The sequence below is a fragment of the Macaca fascicularis genome, chromosome 19 (assembly GCF_037993035.2).
Source record: "Macaca fascicularis isolate 582-1 chromosome 19, T2T-MFA8v1.1".
Lineage (NCBI taxonomy): Eukaryota > Metazoa > Chordata > Mammalia > Primates > Cercopithecidae > Macaca > Macaca fascicularis.
The window spans coordinates 60,093,015-60,113,269 of record NC_088393.1 but is presented as its reverse complement, the minus strand read 5'-3'; the positions used below and the strand labels follow the sequence as shown (position 1 = coordinate 60,113,269).

The following is a 20,255-nucleotide window of genomic DNA, read 5'->3' as shown; positions in this document are numbered from 1 at the left end:
GCACATTTGAGGGTGTACAAGGCTGACATTGCACTGCTATTCACAAAGTGATTTTGACTTCACCCACATAAGCATCCTTTGCCAGAGTACACAGAGACTAACTCAAGTACTAAGTGTAATTACTCAAAATCATACTTACCTAAGTATATGCACCCAAAAGCGTATGTTGTTTTGTCTCTCTCTCTCACACACACACATTGTTCTGGTTGCTTCAACCTTAAAATCCTAATGGGACATTATTCTCTACTATAAAGTATCCTCCTGAGGTAAGATTAAACAATGTTGGTAGAAAGGATGTGATTCATTCCCACTAAGAAAAAGTTAAACAAGGCCAGGCGCTGTGGCTCACACCTGTAATCCCAGCACTTTGGGAGGCCAAGGCCAATGGATCACTTGAGGTCAAGAGTTTGAGACCAGCCTGGCCAACATGGGGAAACCCCGTCTCTACTAAAAATACAAAAATTAGCTGGGCAGTAGTGGCGCATGCCTGTAATCCCAGCTACTGAGGAGGCTGAGGTGGGAGAATCGCTTGAACCCGGGAGGCAGAGGTTGCAGTGAGTCAAGATCATGCCACTGCACTCCAGCCTCGGTGATACAGCGAGACTTGGTCTCAAAAAAAAAAAAAAAAAGGAAAAAAAAAACTCTAAACTTTGTTACTTAAAACTTGAGAAGTATGTACATTCTAAATCAAAGAGTTACAAATTATAGTGCCAGCAGTTAAACGTGAATCCTACTTAAGAATATGCTAGGCCGGGCGCGGTGGCTCAAGCCTGTAATCCCAGCACTGTGGGAGGCCGAGACGGGCGGATCACGAATTCAGGAGATCGAGACCATCCTGGCTAACACGGTGAAACCCCGTCTCTACTAAAATACAAAAAAAATTAGCCGGGCGAGGTGATGGGCGCCTGTACTCCCAGCTACTCGGGAGGCTGAGGCAGGAGAATGGCGTGAACCCAGGAGGCGGGGCTTGCAGTGAGCTGAGATCCGGCCATTGCACTCCAGCCTGGGCAACAGAGCTAGACTCCGTCTCAAAAAAAAAAAAAAAAAAAATATGCTATACTGGTAGTTTTCATTAAATGCTCTATTCTGATATAACTCTTCTCTCTTTATTGATTATTTGTACGTGTGTGTGTATATGTTATTAACTTTACATTTGTAAGGTTTCCTTTCAGCATAGATCAAGAGACGGGTGATGAGGCTTGAAGGCAAACTACATTCTTTGCCACATTTATGATATTTGTAAGGTTTTTCTCCTGAGTCCTCCAATGCTGTGCTAGGTGTGAACTGTAACTAAAGACTTTGCCACATTCATTGCCTCTGTAAGGTACGCAGTGAATTCTCTCCAGCATGAATTTTCCGATGGCGTGAAAGGTGTGGATTTTGATTGAAGACCTTGCCACAGGCATTACACCTGTAAGGTCTCTCTCCAGTATGAATTCTTTGATGGTTCGTTAAGTATAATTTGCGTCCAAAGACTTTGTCACATTCATTACATTTGTAAGGTTTCTCCCCAGTATGGGTTAGAAGATGGGCCATAAGGCCCGGACGCTTGCGAAACGCTCTTCCACATTCGTTACATTTGTAGGGCTTCTCTGTACTATGAATTATTTGATGCCGTGCAAGGTATGAAAGCAGACTAAAGACCTTGCCACATTCATTACATTTGTAAGGTTTTTCTGCCGTGTGACTTCTCTGATGATTGGTTAGAGAAAATTTGTGTCTGAAGTTCTTGCCACACTCATTGCATTTGTAAGGTTTCTCTCCAGTATGGATTACAAGATGGGTAGTAAGCCCTGAACACTCTCTAAATGCTTTGCCACATTCATTACATTTGTGAGGCTTCTCTCCAGTATGAATTCTTTGATGTCGTGCAAGGTTTGAATTGCGATTAAACACCTTGTCACATTCACTACATTTGTAAGGCTTCTGTCCAGTATGAATCCTCCAATGTTCTACAAGATGTGAATTGCGACTGAAGACCTTGCCACATTCAGTACATTTGTAAGGTTTCTCTGCATTATGGATTACTTGATGGTTAGTAAGGCTTGCAGGGACTCTACAAACTTCACCATCTTCACTACATTCATAAGAGTTTCCTCTAACGTATGCTTTCTCTTCTTGTGGGAGTAATGGGAAATCAATAAAATCATTCCTATATTTATTAAACATGTGTGTCGTGAAAGTAGAAGGAATTTTTGGCAGTGGTGAAACTGAGGAACGATGGTTTGTAAACTTTTCAACTTGATTCCTTCCAAAAATTTTCCTTCCAGCTTCAAACAGCTGCAGTTCAGACAGATGTGACTCAAGGGTAAATTCAAGTTGATTTTTAATAGGCTTGTTTTCTGCATTGCTTCCCAATATACAGCTCCTCCCTAGAAAAGAAGACATGAACCCATGATTCTGGCATGTTTCCAGTCTGGTGCAGGGACTAGAATCTGCCTCACTCAACTCAGACATTGGAAGAAGTATCAGCATACTTTGGATGTCACATTGTGAGAGCTGAAAACACAAGGGGGTGACGTGATGCACTGGAGCAGTGGGGAATCTGCAGGACTCGGGAGGATTATGGGTGACTTTGAGAAAGATTAAGGGCAGAGAAATAGAGCAGAAACTGAAAGCTTCTCAGAAAAAGGAGGGATGAGTCTCTTAGAGAAAATAAGACATTTAAGAGCAGTTGTATAGACATTAGTAATAGTATAATATATGCATAAAGCTCTTGTGCTGGGGACTCTCCCAGACCTGACCCTATGATCTCTCCATCTGTTAATTTATCCTTCTCTATCTACTTAGAATAAGGTCTTGCTCTGTCACCCAGGCTGCAGTGCAGTGGCGTGATCACAGCTCACAGCAGCCTTAAACTCCTGGGCTCAAGCGTCCTCCTGCGTAGTTGAGACTACAAGGTATGCACTACCGTGCCTGGCTAATTTTTAAATTTTTTGTAGAAATAAGGTCTCATTATGTTGCTGGTTTCAAACTCCTGGGATCAAGCAATCCGCCCACCTCAGCCTCAAAAAATTCTTGGGTTACAGATGTGAGCCACCATGCCGGGCCTGGATCCTTTAAAATACTCTGTATAATAAACCCTGTAAATGTTTTTTTTTTTTTTTTTTTTTTTTTTGAGACGGAGTCTCGCTCTGTCGCCCAGGCTGGAGTGCAGTGGCCGGATCTCAGCTCACTGCAAGCTCCGCCTCCCGGGTTCACGCCATTCTCCTGCCTCAGCCTCCCAAGTAGTTGGGACTACAGGCGCCCGCCACCGCGCCCGGCTAGTTTTTTGTATCTTTTAGTAGAGACGGGGTTTCACCGTGTTAGCCAGGATGGTCTCGATCTCCTGACCTCGTGATCCGCCCGTCTCGGCCTCCCAAAGTGCTGGGATTACAGGCTTGAGCCACCGCGCCCGGCCTCTGTAAATGTTAAGTATGTATTACCATGAGTTCTGTGAACCACTCTAGCAAATTAATCAAACCCAAAGAGGGAGCAATGGGAACCCCAACTTTTGAAGCTGGTTGGTCGAAAGTTGCAGAGGTCTGGACTTATGACCAGTGTCTGAAAGGGGGCAGTATTGGAGACTGAGCCCTCAACCTGTGGGATGTGATGTGCTCTCCAGGTACACAGCATCAGAATCAAATCCAAGGGAACCCAGTGAGTATCTGCTGCAGAACTGACTGCTTATTGGTGGAAGAAAACTCACATTCGGTCACATAAGTTTTCTGTGTTTCTTGTTGTGTGGTGCAAGACCAGACAGAGGAAGATATGGTTTGAGTTTTGCCCCTCAGTCTTAAATAACAAATTATGGCAAGTCAACGTAATGGTATTTCTGAGATTAAGATGGCAATAACTTTAAAAGAGCATATTCTTAAGATATGAAAAATTTCCATATTATACACTGTAACAAATTTAATTGGCAAAAGTGCTGTTTAATAGTAGCTACTATGTCAGGTAAAACGAAGGAAAACAAATATTTAAACTCCCATTCAAACATTTCTGGAGTGTCTATAGGTTTTAGAGAATCTCCTGCTGAGGCATACCCTGTGCCATTAAAAAAAAAACAAACTCATAAATATATAAACCAATGGGCCATTCCCTGATACTATAGCCCCACAGATACAAAATAATAAACACAAAGAGTATCATATGAAATATAGAACTGCTGATTAAATATACAAAAACCAAGTTGATTTGTAATACATGGAAAGGTACAAGATGAAAGTAACAGTGGTTTGAACAAATGACGGTAGTGTTAAAACCAGAGGCATCATCTGGTGGCTATTTTGTGCCATGCTCCCCACGAGGATCTAGGGATCCAACACGGGGTCTTTCTGTTGACTGTCTTTCCCACTCAGCTGAGTAACCATCTCAGAAGAGCCACCTACTCCCCTGTGACACACAGCAGTAAAGTGTGGATGAAGCACAACTGAAGAATGGCTGAGGGGCCTTGTGGAATAAGAAGAAATGCATACATTGGTCTATTCCCCGGTTCCTGACACAGAGCTCCAAAGACCTTGGGATGTCCTGGGTGGTGTGAGTGTGATCTGCTCTAATGAGGCAACCTTTGTGGGTTCCTGGATGGGGCTGATCACCAGAAAGACCAGGCCATACTTAGAAGCATGAAACTGTCAGCCTCACCCACTATCTTCTAGGAGAGGGGCTGGAGATTGAGTTAATATCAGTCACGCCTATGTGATGAAGCCTCCATAAAGATCCCTGAACTATGGGGTCATGAGCTTCCAAATGCTGAAGACAGGCAGGTGCCTGGAGGGTGGCACACCCGGTGACTCTTCCCACGTGCCTTGCCCTGTGAATCTCCTCATCTGGCTGTCCATCTGTATCCTTAGAAACATACTTCATCATGAGCCAATGAACCTAACAAAGTGTTTCACTGAGTTCTGTGAGCCACCCTAGCAAAGTAATCAACCCAAGAAGGGGGTTGAGGGAACCCAACTTACAGCTGGTTGGTCAGACGGAAAGGTGACAACCTACTACTAGCAAGCGGTGGCTGAGGTGGGCGACTCTCAGCCTGTGGGATCTGATTCTAACTCCAGGTAGACAGTGTTAGAAACGAATTATAGAAAACCCAGTAAAGATCCAGTGAAAAATTATTTGTTGATGGGGAGAAATCCCCACACATTTTGGTGACCAGAAGTGAAATGTTCTGTGCTGAGCGGCATGTGAGAATAGGAAAATCACTGGCTTTTTCCCATCTCAAACAGACCTGAACAGGCAGAGGGGGCTGGAGGCACCTGTAGTTTCCAGGACCCAGATGCAAAAAAGAGTAGCTCGTGTTTTCCCATTTCCTGATTACGTCTTCCCAGTACAGGAAATGGGGTGGACCATGAATAGGTCAAGGGGGTAGGTCTATGAAGACCTCAGCTTTGACCTATAGGGACAGAAACTGAGCATCAGATGGAATCAAGCACAGAAAGAAAGACCACAGGCGAAAGAGACCCGTGGCAACAATGCTCCCTGTGTTCTTCAGAATCATGGAACAGAAGTTCATAGAAGCCACATGACAGGGTGCTGTCCATCATGATAAAGACTTTGCTTTTGTCTCTGGGCTGGAACACCACTCACGGGTGAAAAGATGAAACTATTACACATTTGTAGAGCTGAATGAGAGAGCAAAGAATATTTCCATTCAGAATGCCTAGGATTTAAGCTTTTCTTTTCTCACAGAACGTCCCACCTGTAGAGAGTTTCCCACACACTCTTTTAAGAGTTAGTATGGGCTGGGTGCGGTGGCTCACGTCTGTAATCCCAGGACTTTGGGAGGCTGAGGCAGGCAGATCACTTGAGGTCAGGAGTTTGAGAACAGCCTGTCCAACATAGTGAAACCGCATCCTTCCTAAAAGTACAAAAATTAGCTGGGTGTGGTGACACATGCCTGTAATCCCAGCTACTGGGGAGGCTGAGGCAGGAGAATTGCTTGAATCTGGGAGGCAGAAGTTGCAGTGAGCTGAGATCACACCACTGCACTCCATCCTGAGCAACAGAGCGAGACAACATCTCAAAAAAAAAAAAAAAAAAAAAAAAAAAAAAAAGTATGGCTTTGCAAGGTGCAGTAGCTGTAATCTGTAATCTACAACTTTGGGAGGCCAAGGCAGGAGGATTGCTTGAGTCCAGGAGTTTGAGGCTGCAGTGAGCTATGACTGCCACTGCACTACAGCCTGGGTGATAGTGGAACACCCTGGCTCAAAAATAAAAAAATAAAAACTATGGCTTCCACACTGCCCATCAGAGCTGTTACCTGTGTTCACGCTTCTGACACATTCCCTTCCATCTGGATTTTTTACTATTTTAACTCCACTCTGCAGAGTCAAGGGCTCTCTCCTTTGCTTCAACATGGAAATAATAGTTAGGTCAGGAGGACAGATTCCTGTTAATAAAAAGAAAGAAACAAGATGTGCTGGGGCATTTCCAAAATCCAAGCCCTATGTTTAGGTAAGAGAGGGGATATTGCAAATGGATCAAGAATAATATTTCACAAGTTCACCCACAGACTGGCTCCTTCTGAATGCTTAGGGAATACTGTAATATGTAGACATCGAGATCTCTTCCAAGAACTACTGACTTGTAAGCACAGGGGAGAAAACAGAGAACTGGTTATCTGGTGCCACCTAATGACATATCATGAAGGGGGCAGACCATCTGAAGACAGGACACATTTCAAATCCAGAGAGCATAATAGAACTTTTCATTTGAGTCAACAAGGTTTCTACCTCAGTTAAGCAATTTAGGGGCTCCTAAGAGGCAACCAAGAGAAAATGCAAAGATAGATTAAAGCAGATCCCGGCTTCTGGAGGGAAGGTATCCTCACCCAGAGAGACCAGGTTCCTGTAGTTCTCCAACATCACGTCTCTGTACAAAGCCCTCTGTCCAGGGTCCAGGCATTTCCACTCCTCCTGAGAGAATTCGATGGCCACGTCCATGAACGTCAAGTGTCCCTAAAATGAGGACCACATTGTTTGCAACACTAAAAATGTATAAATTGTATGCAATTTAGTTTATAAACATTTTTTAATATTAAGCTATTGAAAATGGCAGATCATTAAAAAACATAGAAACTTCAACTCCAATCTCTAGTAAATACCCACATTCAAAAATATATAGTATTTTTAAAAATTCAGATGGGGTTTTACTAGGTTGCCCAGAAAGATCGCAAACTCCTAGATTCAAGGGAAGAGTTTAATCCTTCCCCAGCCTCCCAAGAAGGTGGGATTATAGGCATACACCACTAACCCTGCCCTACAAATACACTTTTGTCCATTAAAGTCTACATATGTAGGTATTAGCAAACGCCAATGGAGTTTATTGATTTATTTCATTAATAAAACAGTGATACATGACACAAAATTTAAGAATATTATACACTAATTTAACAAATAGGACGGGCGCAGTGGCTCACGCCTATAATCCCAGCACTCTGGAAGGCCGAAGCAGATGGATCACCTGAGGTCAGGAGTTTGAGACGAGCCTGGCCAACATGGTGAAACCCCGTCTCTACTAAAAATACAAAAATTAGCCAGGCATGGTGCTGGGCGCCCGTAATGCCGACTACTCGGGAGGCTGAGACAGGAGAATTGCTTGAACCTGGGAGACAGAGGTTGCAGTGAGCCAAGTTCATGCCATTACACTCCAGCCTCAGCAACAAGAGTAAAACACTCCATCTCAAAAAAAAAAAAAAAAAAAAGAAAGAAAGAAAACAAGTGTCCTTCTTTAGCAGCACTAATTATAAATGACACACACAAAAGAAACATCCTACCTCTCCCTTAGCAAATATACATGGCCCCTAACTAAAAGACATTGCAGACCTGTGTACGAAATCCACAACTCTACTAAAAGAGTAATGTCAGCAAGACAGAGGAATACGAAGCCACAGACCTTTCTGTCCCCATGGAGACAAAAATTAAACAATACACAGACCAATTGGCTTTGTGAGAAATGTAGAAGGCCCTTAGCAAGTTCCTGCACCCCAAAGAAGCACCAAGTCAACCTGCTGGGAGCCCAGTGGGAAAATGCATGAACACATTAGCCTGAGCCCCTGCTCAGGCATGATGTGCCATCATCCAGAGGAAACCACAAACTCCAGACTTCTCCTGAGGGACAACGTTCTGTCTTGGTTGAACAGAAGCTCTGAACTAACAGCGCCCCAGATCAGGAAGCCACTGAGAACAAAGGCACCAGCATAAATCAGAGCCCGCAGTAACGCAGGCAGACACTAGGTGGCAGTGCGGACCCCAGCTTCCTATGGCCTCACACAGGCTGCAAAGCAGGTGCAGAAAGGGGAGCTCCTGAGCAGAACCTGGTCACCCTCTTCAGTGAGGAGGTGACAAGCAAAGTCCAGAGAGGACACATCGAAGACAAAGCTCAGGACTTCCAGAGACTCCTCCTGGGCTGATTGGTGCGCGTGGTCCCTGAACCACGCCAAGCACAAAAAACAAGAGAGGTGACTGATTTATTTTCTTTTTCTTTTTCTTTTGAGACGCTCTGTCGCTCAGGCTGGAGTGCAATGGCGCCATCTCGACTCACTGAAACCTGTCTCTTGGGTTCAAAGGATTCTCCTGCCTAAGCCTCCCAAGTAACTGGGATTACAGGCGTGTACCACCACACCAGCCTAATTTTGTATTTTTAGTAGAGACAAGGTTTCACTGTGTTGGCCAGGCTGGTCTCCCTGACCTCAGGTGATCTGCCTGCCTTGGCATCCCAAAGTGCTGGGATTACAGGCGTGAGCCACTGTGCCCGGCCAATGCTGTAAAAATAAATTTCTACAGGACTTGCTCTCGCTCTTGCCACAGAGCTGGCAGCAGTGGGTCGCCAGTGACACACAGGGAGGGTGGGAAACCACACAGGGCAGGGCAGGGGAGACTTGGTATGCGATGGCCTACGCTGCACGTTTGGTGTCTTCTCTAAAACAAATATATACGTAGTTTGATGTTTAACATAAAAAATATAACAATAATTGCTGAACAAGAATGAATATAATTTCCACCTCTTTAATGACAAAAAAAATTCTGCTTCAATCTCTGTGCAAAATTACAGGTTTTTTTCACCTAACCCAGATGCCGTACCAGACTCCCTGCAGGAACACCACTCTCCATGGGAGGACCGTGCTGAGAAAGAAGAAACAATGTCCTCCCTGAACCAAGCCAGACACAAGAAAGTAGGAAAGGTGTTTAGCTTCAAATGTAGTAAAAATCAGACAGAAATTATTTCTCCTTCCTGAACTCCTTTTCCAGAATTTACCAGGTACTTGTGCACATGAATACGTGACTTCCAGTGGCAGCTGCTCTAATCCTGGTCCACAGAGAGCTGACAGTGCATCCAGATGTGGCCCCTGAACAATCCCTGCTGCCCAACAGCACTCACACCACGGGACCCTCACCCCGTCTCCATCCATGTCTGGTGTGAGCCCTTCCCAGGCCCATGCCCAGTGCCGCCTCTTCCCAAGTTCATGTCACTGGGTCACGAGAGATGGAAGCTGAGAGGGTGAGGGTGAGCAAACCTGTCAGGCAGGACACTTCAGACATTTCAGAAAGAAACAGAGATAGAACAATCCGCCGAGAATATCCGTTCACCTGAGGAAGAGCCATCCCTGACTCCTTTGCTTCCCTCTTCTGGGCTTCTTCATCGCATAGCATGACTGTTTAGAAGTCAATCCTAAATGTCAAAAATAGGCTGATTACTGCTCAGAATCAACACGTTCCCCTTCCTGTGCCACAACCACACACACAGGTGAGACCTCACCCTGTGGAAAATGTCCTCTGCTGCCCACTGCACCAGAGTTGATGCAGGGACAAGAAACTCCTACCAGAAGAATGAGTGAAGTTTTTACTTGTTTATTCAGGACTCGTTTCCCTCCTGGAGAAGCCCGCACGCACGCTGCAGCAGCACGGAACCGGGCTGGACTGAGCCGCCTCATTCAGGGAACAGACTCAGCTGTGACCAAACTCCATGGAGAGCACAGCCCCCCTCCCCTCTCTGTGGAGCCCAGGCTCATGTAATCCCTCAGAACTGGAGGACATAGAGCCTTGGTGCTCAGCGCCAGACACAGAACACAGTGGAATCTCCTTATCCATGGGGGATATGTTCCAAGATGCCCAGTGGATGCCTGGAACCTCAAACAGTACTGACCTCTATTTACTCCACTTAAATTATGCATGTAACAGCTTCTCACTGGCATATCCAAACTGCCAGCATCAATATTCACATGCTTGGGGAATACTAAAGCAAAAGGACTGAGATACCCCAAAAGTGGACCAGATCAAAAAGACTATTCACTGACTAATGGGCAGACAGAGTCTACACTCGGCCCTCAGGATTTCTAGGGTCCAAATCCAGAGATTCAACCAATGACAGACTGAAATAATTACAAAAAAAGGGGAAAGAAACCAAAAAGTAACAAACAATGAAAATAACACAAGAAAACAACAGAGTATAACAACTATATAGCATTTATAAATTTCATTAATCCATTATAAGTTTCATCAATCCATTATAAGTAATCAAGAGATTTTTTAAAGTCTATGGGAGGATGTGTGTAATTTATACGCAAATACAGTCATACACTGCTTAGTAACGGGGCCTGTTCTGTGAAATGTGTTTTCAGACCATTTCATTACAGACTACACGACATAAACCAAGATGGTTTATGTCTACTACAGGTTAAGTCTACTACACATCTAGGGTATATGGTATAGCCTATTGCTAAAAACCTGCACATCATGTTATGTACTGAATACTACAGGCAACTATGACACAGTGGTATGTACTTGTAAATAAAAACATGTCTCAACATAGAAAAGGTACAGTACTAATATGATATAAATGTTTAAAAAATGGTACAACTGTCTAGGGCACTTACCACGAATGGTACTTGCAAGACTAGAAATTGCTCTGGATGAGTCGGTGAGTGTGTGGTGATCGAATGTGATGGCCTATGACATAACTGTGTACCACTGTAGATTTTATAAATACTGAATACTCAGCCAGGCGTGGTGGCTCATGCCTGTAATCTCAGCACATTTGGAGAACGAGGTAGGCAGATTGCTTGAGCCCAGAAGTTCGAGACCAGTTTGGGCAACATGAGACTCCTGTGTCTACAAAAAAAAAAAATACAAAAAATAAGTTGAGGCATAGTGGAACACACCTGTAGTCCCAGCTACCCAGGAAGCTGTGGTGGGACGATCACCTGAACTTAAGAGGTTGAGGCTGCAGTGAGCCATAATCGCACCACTGCATTCCAGCCTGGGCGACAGTGTGAGAGGCTGTCACAAAAATAAATACGTACATACGTACTTACTGTATATTTAGGCTACACTAACATAAAAAATATTTTTTTCTCAATAACAAATTAACCTCAGCTTACTGTAACTTTTTGACATTATAAACTTCTAAATTTAACTTTTTGACTTTTATAATAACATTTAGCTTAAAACACACATTGTATAGCTGTACACAGTAGCTCATGCCAGTAATCCCCGCACACTGGGAGGCCGAGGCGGGCGGATCATGAGGTCAAGAGATCGAGACCATCCTGGCCAACATGGTGAAACCCCATCTCTACTAAAAATACAAAAATTAGCTAGGAGTGGTGGCGCATGCTTGTAGTCCCAACTACTTGGTAGGTTGAGGCAGGAGAGTCGCTTGAACCCGGGAGGTGGAGGTTCCAGTGAGCCAAGACCACACCACTGCACTCCAGCCTGGTGACAGAGCGAGACTTGGTCTCAAAAAAAAAATCAGCTGATTAGGAAATGAGATAGGAAGAAAAATATCCATGGTGGTTTACTTGCTTATTTTTTCTTCCTAAATGTTATTGTGAGCAGTTAATGCACCATAAACTTTCCTTTCCATTAATAAACACCTTCTGGGGTTGGGTGCGGTGGCTCACTCCTGTAACCCCAGAACTTTGGGAGGCCGAGGCAGGCAGATCACACCAGGTCAAGAGTTTGGGACTAGCCTGGCCAAAATGGTGAATCCCCATCTCTACTAAAAATACAGACATTAGGCCGCGTGCTGTGGCTCAGGCCTGCAATCCAAGCACTTTGGGAGGCCGAGGCGGGCAGATCACGAGGTCAGGAGTTTGACACCAGCCTGACCAACATGGTGAAACCTCGTCCCTACTAAAAATACAAAAATTAGCTGGGCATGGTGGCATACGCCTGTAATCCCAGCTACTCAGGAGGCTGAGGCAGGAGAACCGCTTGAATCCGGGAGGCTGAGGTTGCAGTGAGCCGAGCCTGGGTAACAGAGTGAGACTCCATCTCAAAAAAAAAAAAAAAAAAATTAGCCGGGCATAATGGCAGGCACCTGTAATCCCAGCTACTCAGGAACCTGAGGCAGGAGAATTGCTTGAACCTGGGAAGCAGAGATTGCAGTGAGCCAAGATCACACTACTACACTCCAGTCTGGGTGACAGAACAAGACCCTGTCTCAAAAAATAAGATAAAGAAATAAATAAACACCTTTTGGTGTTGGAGTTCATGTTTTCAAACTTTTAAAGAAGCTTGTGGAGGTCTGTACCAGTTTCTGCTAAACCCTTCACTGTGAAATTTCCTGGATTTTTTTTTCCTTTCCTTCACATTCCTATCCTCTCACCTCTTCTTCAGCTATGTGTTCTTGTATCAGTTCCAACAACTTATTCGTCCATTCCTCATGAACCACCTCTAAGAGCATCACAGTGTCATCCTCACCCACAGCCAGGTTAAAGCTGCCTGGCAAAGATCCAGGTTTGTTTCCCCCAGCATCACCACAGACACAAGGAATGCACTGCACTATGACGTCATGACTGCTCTGATGTAGCTAGGCAACAGGAATTTTTCAGCTCCAGTGTAACAGTGTAATCTTATGGAACTACCATCATACAGTTGATCGCTGACCAAAATGTCATTATGCAGTGTATGGCTGTACTGCGCAACTTTACATAAAGGACTTGAAGATCACCTGACTTTGGTATCCTCAGGGGTCATGGAAGTAATCCCTCTGATACTGAGGGATGACTGTACTGCCTAGATATACCAGAAAAGGAGATGATTCAAGTCCTAGGCAAAAGAGAATGGGACTGGCTGGGTACAGTGGCTCACACCTGTAATCCTAGCACTTTGGGAGGCCAAGGTAGGTGGATTGCCTGAGCTCAGGAGTTCAAGACCAGCCTGGGCAACATGGTGAAACTCTATCTCTACTAAAAATACAAAAAATTAGTGAGGTGTGGTGGTATATGCCTGTAATCCCAGCTACTTGGGAGGCTGAGGCATGAGAATCGCTTGAACCCGGGAGGCAGAGGTTGCGGTGAGCCGATATTGTGCCACTGCACTCCAGCCTGGGCGATGGAGTGAGACTCCTCAAAAACAGAGTGGGACAGTGCTAGATTTCAGCACACTACTTGGAATGGTGGGAAATTTAAAAGTTGTGCATTCTTCATTTTTGGAACTTTCTGTGTCATATTTTCAGACCACAGTTAAATTCGAGTATCAAGAAATCAAACCAGCAGATAGGGAGCAACTACTGTAGCATCAACTTTAAATATTAGGCCTGGCCTCCACCTGAGTATTGAAATTAGAATCTCTGTAAGGACGCACAAGAGATGTTTCTGCAAAATGCCTCAGCACTCAAATGTGAAGCTAGGACTGAGCTCCGCCCAGAGGGGTTGAGCCCAGCACAGTCCCCGCTTCTGGCTCTTGGCTCCCCTTGGGCCCTTGCTGTCACCAGGATCCAGACAGTGGCAGGAAAAGGGAAAGAAATAAACACAGAACTTCAAAATGGAGGAGAGTTGGGGTGGGGTCAGGCTGGAGTGTTAAATCGGGGGCTACGGCGGGGGGGTCACAGAATCCTAAGAAGGTACTACCAGAACAAAGGCCTGGGGAAGGAAGGGTGTTTGTCACCAGCAGCTGAGCGGCCAGAGAGTTCCAGGCAGAGGGACAGCCCAGATGAAGCCTCTGAGGCAGGAGAAACCTGGGCCCCCTGTTATGTAGGTTTCAAATAATTCCACTTACATAGTTTGCTATATGAATGACATGTGTGCTGTGATAAGAACTTGGAGTGCGTTCCTCCTTCCTTCATGAGAGATGCATCACCCCTTAGCAGCCCCCATAGATGACAAATGGAGTAAACTTCCCTCCCACCCAGAGAATGTGGTTGGACTCCGCCCTCCCCTGGAGAATGTTATATGGCACCTTCTCAGACCCCATACACGAGATTCTGACCTCGACTACTGGAATTCAAAATACACGGAAATTCAAGAGGTTGACAGTCACTGTGAGAGCCGAGGCTGTGGCACACTCTGCTGTCAGGGGCCTCTCTGAAGACATGTAGGCTACACTGAGAGGTGGCTGCATGTCAGCTGTTCTCCAGTGATCACACCGTTAGCCTTCAAGGTGACCTCCGGAGCCTCGACCAACACCAGCACTGCCCTCTAGCGGGCATGTATGGACATGACCTGTTCTTGCGGGTCTCCACTGGGCTGGATGCCATTTCTCCCAGGAAACTGCTTCTATGAATGTACAGCTCAGACATTAACTGTACTTTTCCATATAGGCCTATTTCCATCCTAACCGAGCAAATACTTTTTTTGGTTTTTTTTTTTTTGAGACAAAAATCTCACTCAGTCACCCAGGCTGAAGTGCAATGGCATATCAGCTCACTGCAACCTCTGCCTCCCAGGTTCAAGCAATTCTCCTGCCTCAGCCTCCCAGAGTAGCTGGGACTACAGGCGGCCGCCACCACGCCCAGCTAATTTTGTGTGTGTGTGTTTGCGAGACAGGGTCTCACTCTGTCGCACAGGCTGGAGTGCAGGGCGTGATCTTGGCTTACTGCAACCTCTGCCCCCTGGGTTCAAGCGATTTGCCTGCCTTAGCCCAAGTAGCTGGGATTACAGGAGTGTAAATAAATGTGTGATTTATTGTTTGTATTATAAACGAAAACACAAATAAGAAAATAGCTCCTATTTTTAAAAACATTTGACAGGTTTACTTAATCCCCAGAAAGTACAGGGTGTCCCTCACCCGAGATGTGCAGGACTGCTGGGGCAAGGTGTTTGGGGAGTTCAGGGAGTATCTGTTGGACATATGAAGGTGGAGATGCCTGTGGATGCCCCAGCAGAGATGTCCAGAATGCGAATGGACACGATTCTGGAATTCAGGGGAGAGGGGTGGGTAGAGAGGGAAAATTGAGACAGGCAGGTGGTGTTTTGAAGCCATAAGATGAGATCATAAGGAAAGGTAGAGGGTGTGGGCAGAGAGAACAGGTTTAAGGACTAAATTGTGGGACACTGCCATATTCACAGAAGACAGTTCAGGAGACCTGAAGGTGATGACAAAAATGTTAAACAGGGACCAGGCGTGGTGGCTCACGCCTGTAATCCCAGCACTTTGGGAGGCCGAGGCGGATGGATCACAAGGTCAGGAGTGCAAGACCAGCCTGGCCAACACAGTGAAACTCCGTCTATACTAAAAATACAAAAATCAGCCAGGTGTGGTGGCGCGCGCCTGTAGTCCCAGCTCGGGACTACACAGGAGGCTGAGGCGGGAGAATTGCTTAAACCCGGGAGGCGGAGGTTGCAATGAGCTGCGATCACGCCACTACACTCCAGCCTGGGTGATAGAGTAAGACTCCGTCTCAAAAAAAAAAAAAAAAGTTAAACAGATTTTTTTAATTATGAAGAATCTCTTCAAAGCCAAGAAAAAAGAAGAGGAAGTGATGGGCTGTGCAAATTGCTGCTGACAGCGAAAGAAAGACGAGGACAAAAATTTTAAAACTGTATTAAGCCTGGTGCAGGGGCTCATCCCTGTAATCCCAGAGCTCTGGGAGCACAGAAGAGGGGTACTTCCTAGACGAAGAAATGTAGTTAATATAATATTTTTTGTTTTAAAGATAGAAGGAAAATAAAGCCTTTATTGTATGTAGGAGTGTGTTTTAATGAATGACGCCTCCATCTGGGTACATTTTGGGAGGCTGAGGTGGGAAAATCACTTGAGCTCAGGAGTTTAAGACCAGTCTGGACAACACAGCAAGCCCCTAACTCTACAAAAAATCAAAATATTAGCATGGCACAGTGGCATGAACCTGTAGTCCTGGCTACCCGGGTGGCCGAGATAGGAGAATCGCTTGAGCCCAGGAAATTGAGACCAGCCTAGGCAACATAGCAAGACCCCAACTCTACAAAAAAAACAAAATATTAGCGGCATACTGGCATGTGCCTGTAGTCCCAGCTATTCAGGAAGCTGAGGTGGGAGAATTGTTTGAGCCCAGGAGGTCGAGGTTACAGTGAGCTATGATTATGCCACTGCACTCCAGCCTGGGAGACAGAGCAAGACTCTGTCTCAAAAACAAATAAATAAGTAAATAAATAAAAATATTAGCCAGGCATAGTGGTACACGCCTATAGTCCTACTTACTTGGGAGACTGAGGCAGGAGGATCACTTGAGCCTAGGAGTTCGAGGTTACAGTGAGCTATGACTGCCTCACTGCACTCCAGCCTGTGCAACAGAGTGAGATCCCATCCCTTAAAAAAATAAATAATTAATTAAAAATAAATTTAGGGGCCAGTCGTGGTGGCTCATGCCTATAAACCCAGCACTTTGGGAGGTCAAGGCAGGCAGATTACAAGGTCAAGAGATCAAGACCATCCTGGCCAACGTGGTGAAACTCCGTCTCTACTAAAAATACAAAAATTAGCCAGGCGTGGTGGTGTGCACTTGTAATCCCAGCTACTCAGGAGGCTGAGGCAGGAAAATCGCTTGAACCCAGGAGGCAGAGGTTGCAGTAAGCCTAGATCATGCCACTGCACTCCAGTCTGACAACAGAGTGAGTCTCTGTCTCAAAAAAATAAAAAATAAAAAATAAAATTAAAAAAATAAAAATAAATTTAGAAACAGGTAGGTGGCTGGAGCAATGGAATGGGTGGATGCGATAACTTGATTAGATGGAGTCAACCAAGAACTGGGGGCAAGAATTGAAGACAGAATATAAACAAGATTTTAGTGTACTGTGATCTTAAAATAGAGCATGCAAGAGGGGGTACTTACTGCAGGGAGAAATGTAAATACAGTATTTTTTGTTTTAAAGATTGAAGAATGGAAAGAAAATAAAGGCTTCAGCGAGTGAGTATGTGAGTGTGTGTGTGTTTTAATGGACAATACCTCCACTTCAGTATGCTGACCAAAATAATTTCCTAAGCCAGGAGCAGTGGCTCCCGCCTGTAATCCCAGCATTTTGGGAGGCCAAGGCGGGCAGATCACCTGAAGTCAGGAGTTCGAGACCAGCCTGGCCAACATGGTGAAACCCCGTCTCTACTAAAAATACACAAATTAGCCGGGCGTGGTGGCACATGCCTATAGTCCCAGACACTTGGGAGGCTGAGGGAGGAGAATCGCTTGAACCCAGGAGGCAGAAGTTGTAGTGAGCAGAGACTGTGCCATTAGACTCCAGCCTGGGTGACAGAGCGAGACTCCGTCTCAAAAAATAATAATAATAATAATTTTATAGACAAAAAAATTAATGATACCATGAGGAAGGATGTCATGCCATTCTGGGACTGTGAGTGGGGCTGGCACATGGGGCACAATCTCAGTATCAGCAGCAGCCCGGAGCAGGCACAGATCATTCCCAGTCACTACTGAGTAGGCATCACAGGCCCTGAGACTGGTGAGTGGGCCAAGTCTCTTCCCTTTACTGTTTGAGGTAAGAAAAAAACACAGTGTTTTTGCTACGCTCATATGCAGCACAGAATACTACACCGTTCGTCACCAAAAATGTGTGTTTTCCCCAAGTTTGAGACGGAGTTTCACTGTCGCCCAGGCTGGAGTGCAGTGGCGCAGTCTCAGCTCACCACAACCTCTGCCTCCAGGGTTCAAGCGATTCTCCTGCCTCAGTCTCCCGAGTCACTGGGATTACAGACACATGCCACTACTCCCAGCTAATTTTTGTATTTTTCATCATGTTGGCCAGGCTAGTCTTGAACTCCTGACCTCAAGTGATCTGCTCAAATCACCCTCCCAAAGTGTTGGGATTACAGGCGTGAGCCACCGCGTCTGGCCCATGCTGACGAGTTCTGTGTCACACTCGCAGCTGTGTGTCCCACAAGTTAACTCAATTTTGATACTGTCTACCTGGAGACAGGTACAGATTCCACAGGTTAAAGACGCAGTGCCACATGGTTGCCTCTCAGTTTAGATGCAGATAAAAAGCATGGTTTCCAGCCAGGACCAGTGGCTCACGCCTGTAATCCCAGCACTTTGGGAGGCCGAGGTGGGTGGATCGCCTGAGGTCGGGAGTTCAAGCCCAGTCTGAACAACATGGAGAAACCCCACCTCTATTAAAAATACAAGGTTGGCCAGGCATGGTGGCGGGTACCTGTAATCCCAGCTACTGGAGAGGCTGAGGCAGGAGAATCGCTTGAACCCGGGAGGCGATGGTTATGGTGAGCCAAGATGGCACCATCACATGCCAGCCAGGGCAACAAGAAACTCCGTCTCAAAAAAAAAAAAAAAAAAAAAAAAAAAAAAAGCATGCTTACTAAGAGCCTTTTTTTTTTTTTTTTTTGAGACACAGTCTCCCTCTTACCCAGGCTGGAGTGCAGTGGTGTGATCTCGGCTCACTGCAACCACTGCAACCTCCACCTCTTGGGATCAAGAGATTCTTGTGCCTCAGTCAAGTAGGTGGGATTACAGGCACACGCCACCATGCGTAGCTAATTTTTGTATTTTTAGTAGAGACCGGGTTTCACCACGTTGGCCAGGCTCGTCTTGAACTCCTGACCTTAAGTGATCTGCCCACCTTGGCTTCCCAAAGTGCTGGGATTGTAAGTGAGATCCACTGTGCCTGGTCCAAAAGCCCCTCATTTTGATTAGTTTGCTAGGAAGGCTCTTCCATCTGCCTGTTTCTTGCCCTCCCTATCTCTGCTTCCTCTCTGTTCCCCCTGTTAAATTCCCTCTTCCCTGCTACACTCACTTGTCCCCACTCTCTGGTGCCCCCGGATCCCAGGCCTCCCCATGCTGTGGTTCTCCCTCTGCTCTCCTTGTCATCGGCTGCCCCCTCTTGCTGTCCCAGCACCACGCTGTTCTGTCTGCCCTGGCTACAAATCCCTCCTCCTCTCCCAAACTTTCTGTGTGAGGAGCCTCCCCCTTTATGCCCCTCTCCCTACCTTTCTGTCCTTCATCTCTCTGGACATCGAGCTTTTCTCTACGTTTCTCCAGTTACTTTTCTCTCCCTGCTACGTTCTCGGCTTCACTCACTGTCTCTGTAAATCTCTTAGCTACTCTCTGCCGTCTGCTTATGGATCTCCCTCATGCTTCTTTTTCCAAATTTTTCTATTTCCTACCACTCTTTCACCATCTTTCTCCACATATTCATAGGGAGGGGAGTACAATAAGGTGCCCACCTCCGTCAAGAGCACATTTTTAGTGGGATGCAATTTGGGACGGAAGAATCCTGGATGTCTTGAGACAAAAGTCACGTCCCCACACGATCAGGAGTAGCGATGGCTGGGAAGGCGAGGCCTGGGGAGTAGGAAGGCCCGGATCAAGGAGGAAAAGGATGGGGACTGAATTATTAGAGGCGTGTGGTGTCAAGGATCCCAGGACCCGGCACAGGCCTCCCCCGCCGGGACTGGGGCTGGGGCCAGGTTGGGAGGCTCCCCGGGCGGGAATCCACCTTGCGGTGAGGACTTTTAAAAGCGCGGGGCAGAAGGATGGGTCAGTAAAGAGTTTTAAGCGGAAAGGAGTCTCGAAAAACCGTGTTTACCTGGCCCAAGGCAGAACGACCGGGGACAGGACCCGTCGCCGACAATTTTAACACACAGGGAAGCGACCGCCGGACTCTCACGGAGACGCCTGAATTTACACGGGGTGGAGGGAGCGGTGCGGGAATTTCAAGGTCTGTGTTGACTCTCAGATCCCGGGTACAGAAGCGCGGGGGAGCTGGGAAGCCCAGATTGAATCTAAACAAAGGGAAACTGACGCGCTGCGGTGTGACCTTCTATCCAAGCGATCCGCTTCCGGGTCTGCAAAAAACTGCGCGCGCCGCCGTGAGGGCGGGGCGGGGCGGGGCGGGGAGGGGCTTCCCTAGGCCACGCTCCCGGTGCCTCTGTTTTGCGGGTTTTGCTGGCAGTGAAACTGGAGCAGCTCAGCTGTCTGCAAACTGGGATCCTGCCGGGGCAAAGCAGCCTCGGTTGATGATTAGATCCAGGAAATTTCCTGCTATTAAAATGAATTTTAAGCCTGCCGTGGTGGCAGGCCCCTGTAGTCCCAGCGACTCGAGAGGCTGAGGC

The 20,255-nt window shown here is 46.3% G+C and overlaps 1 protein-coding gene across 10 annotated transcripts in view; it reads right to left on the bottom strand.

The window, feature by feature from the left end:
* The window catches only part of LOC101925630 (zinc finger protein 880), a 48,110-nt gene extending 28,120 nt beyond the window's left edge, over positions 1-19,990 (bottom strand). The window contains exons 1-6 of one of the 10 annotated variants that reach the window (XM_045378535.3): positions 19,730-19,990; positions 10,856-11,090; positions 9,570-9,651; positions 6,812-6,938; positions 6,242-6,370; positions 1,088-2,372 (exon numbers count right to left, since the gene is read on the bottom strand). In XM_045378535.3, coding sequence (XP_045234470.2) covers positions 1,309-2,372; positions 6,242-6,370; positions 6,812-6,938; positions 9,570-9,632 — 1,383 coding nt within the window. In that variant the 5' untranslated portion in view covers positions 9,633-9,651; positions 10,856-11,090; positions 19,730-19,990 and the 3' untranslated portion in view covers positions 1,088-1,308. Of the gene's footprint in view, positions 1-1,087; positions 2,373-6,241; positions 6,371-6,811; positions 6,939-9,569; positions 9,652-10,855; positions 11,091-19,729 lie in introns of those variants that run through there. The other 9 variants (XM_045378536.3, XM_074024539.1, XM_074024538.1 and 6 more) reach the window with 9 other exon arrangements.
* Between the last annotated feature and the right edge of the window lie 265 nt (positions 19,991-20,255).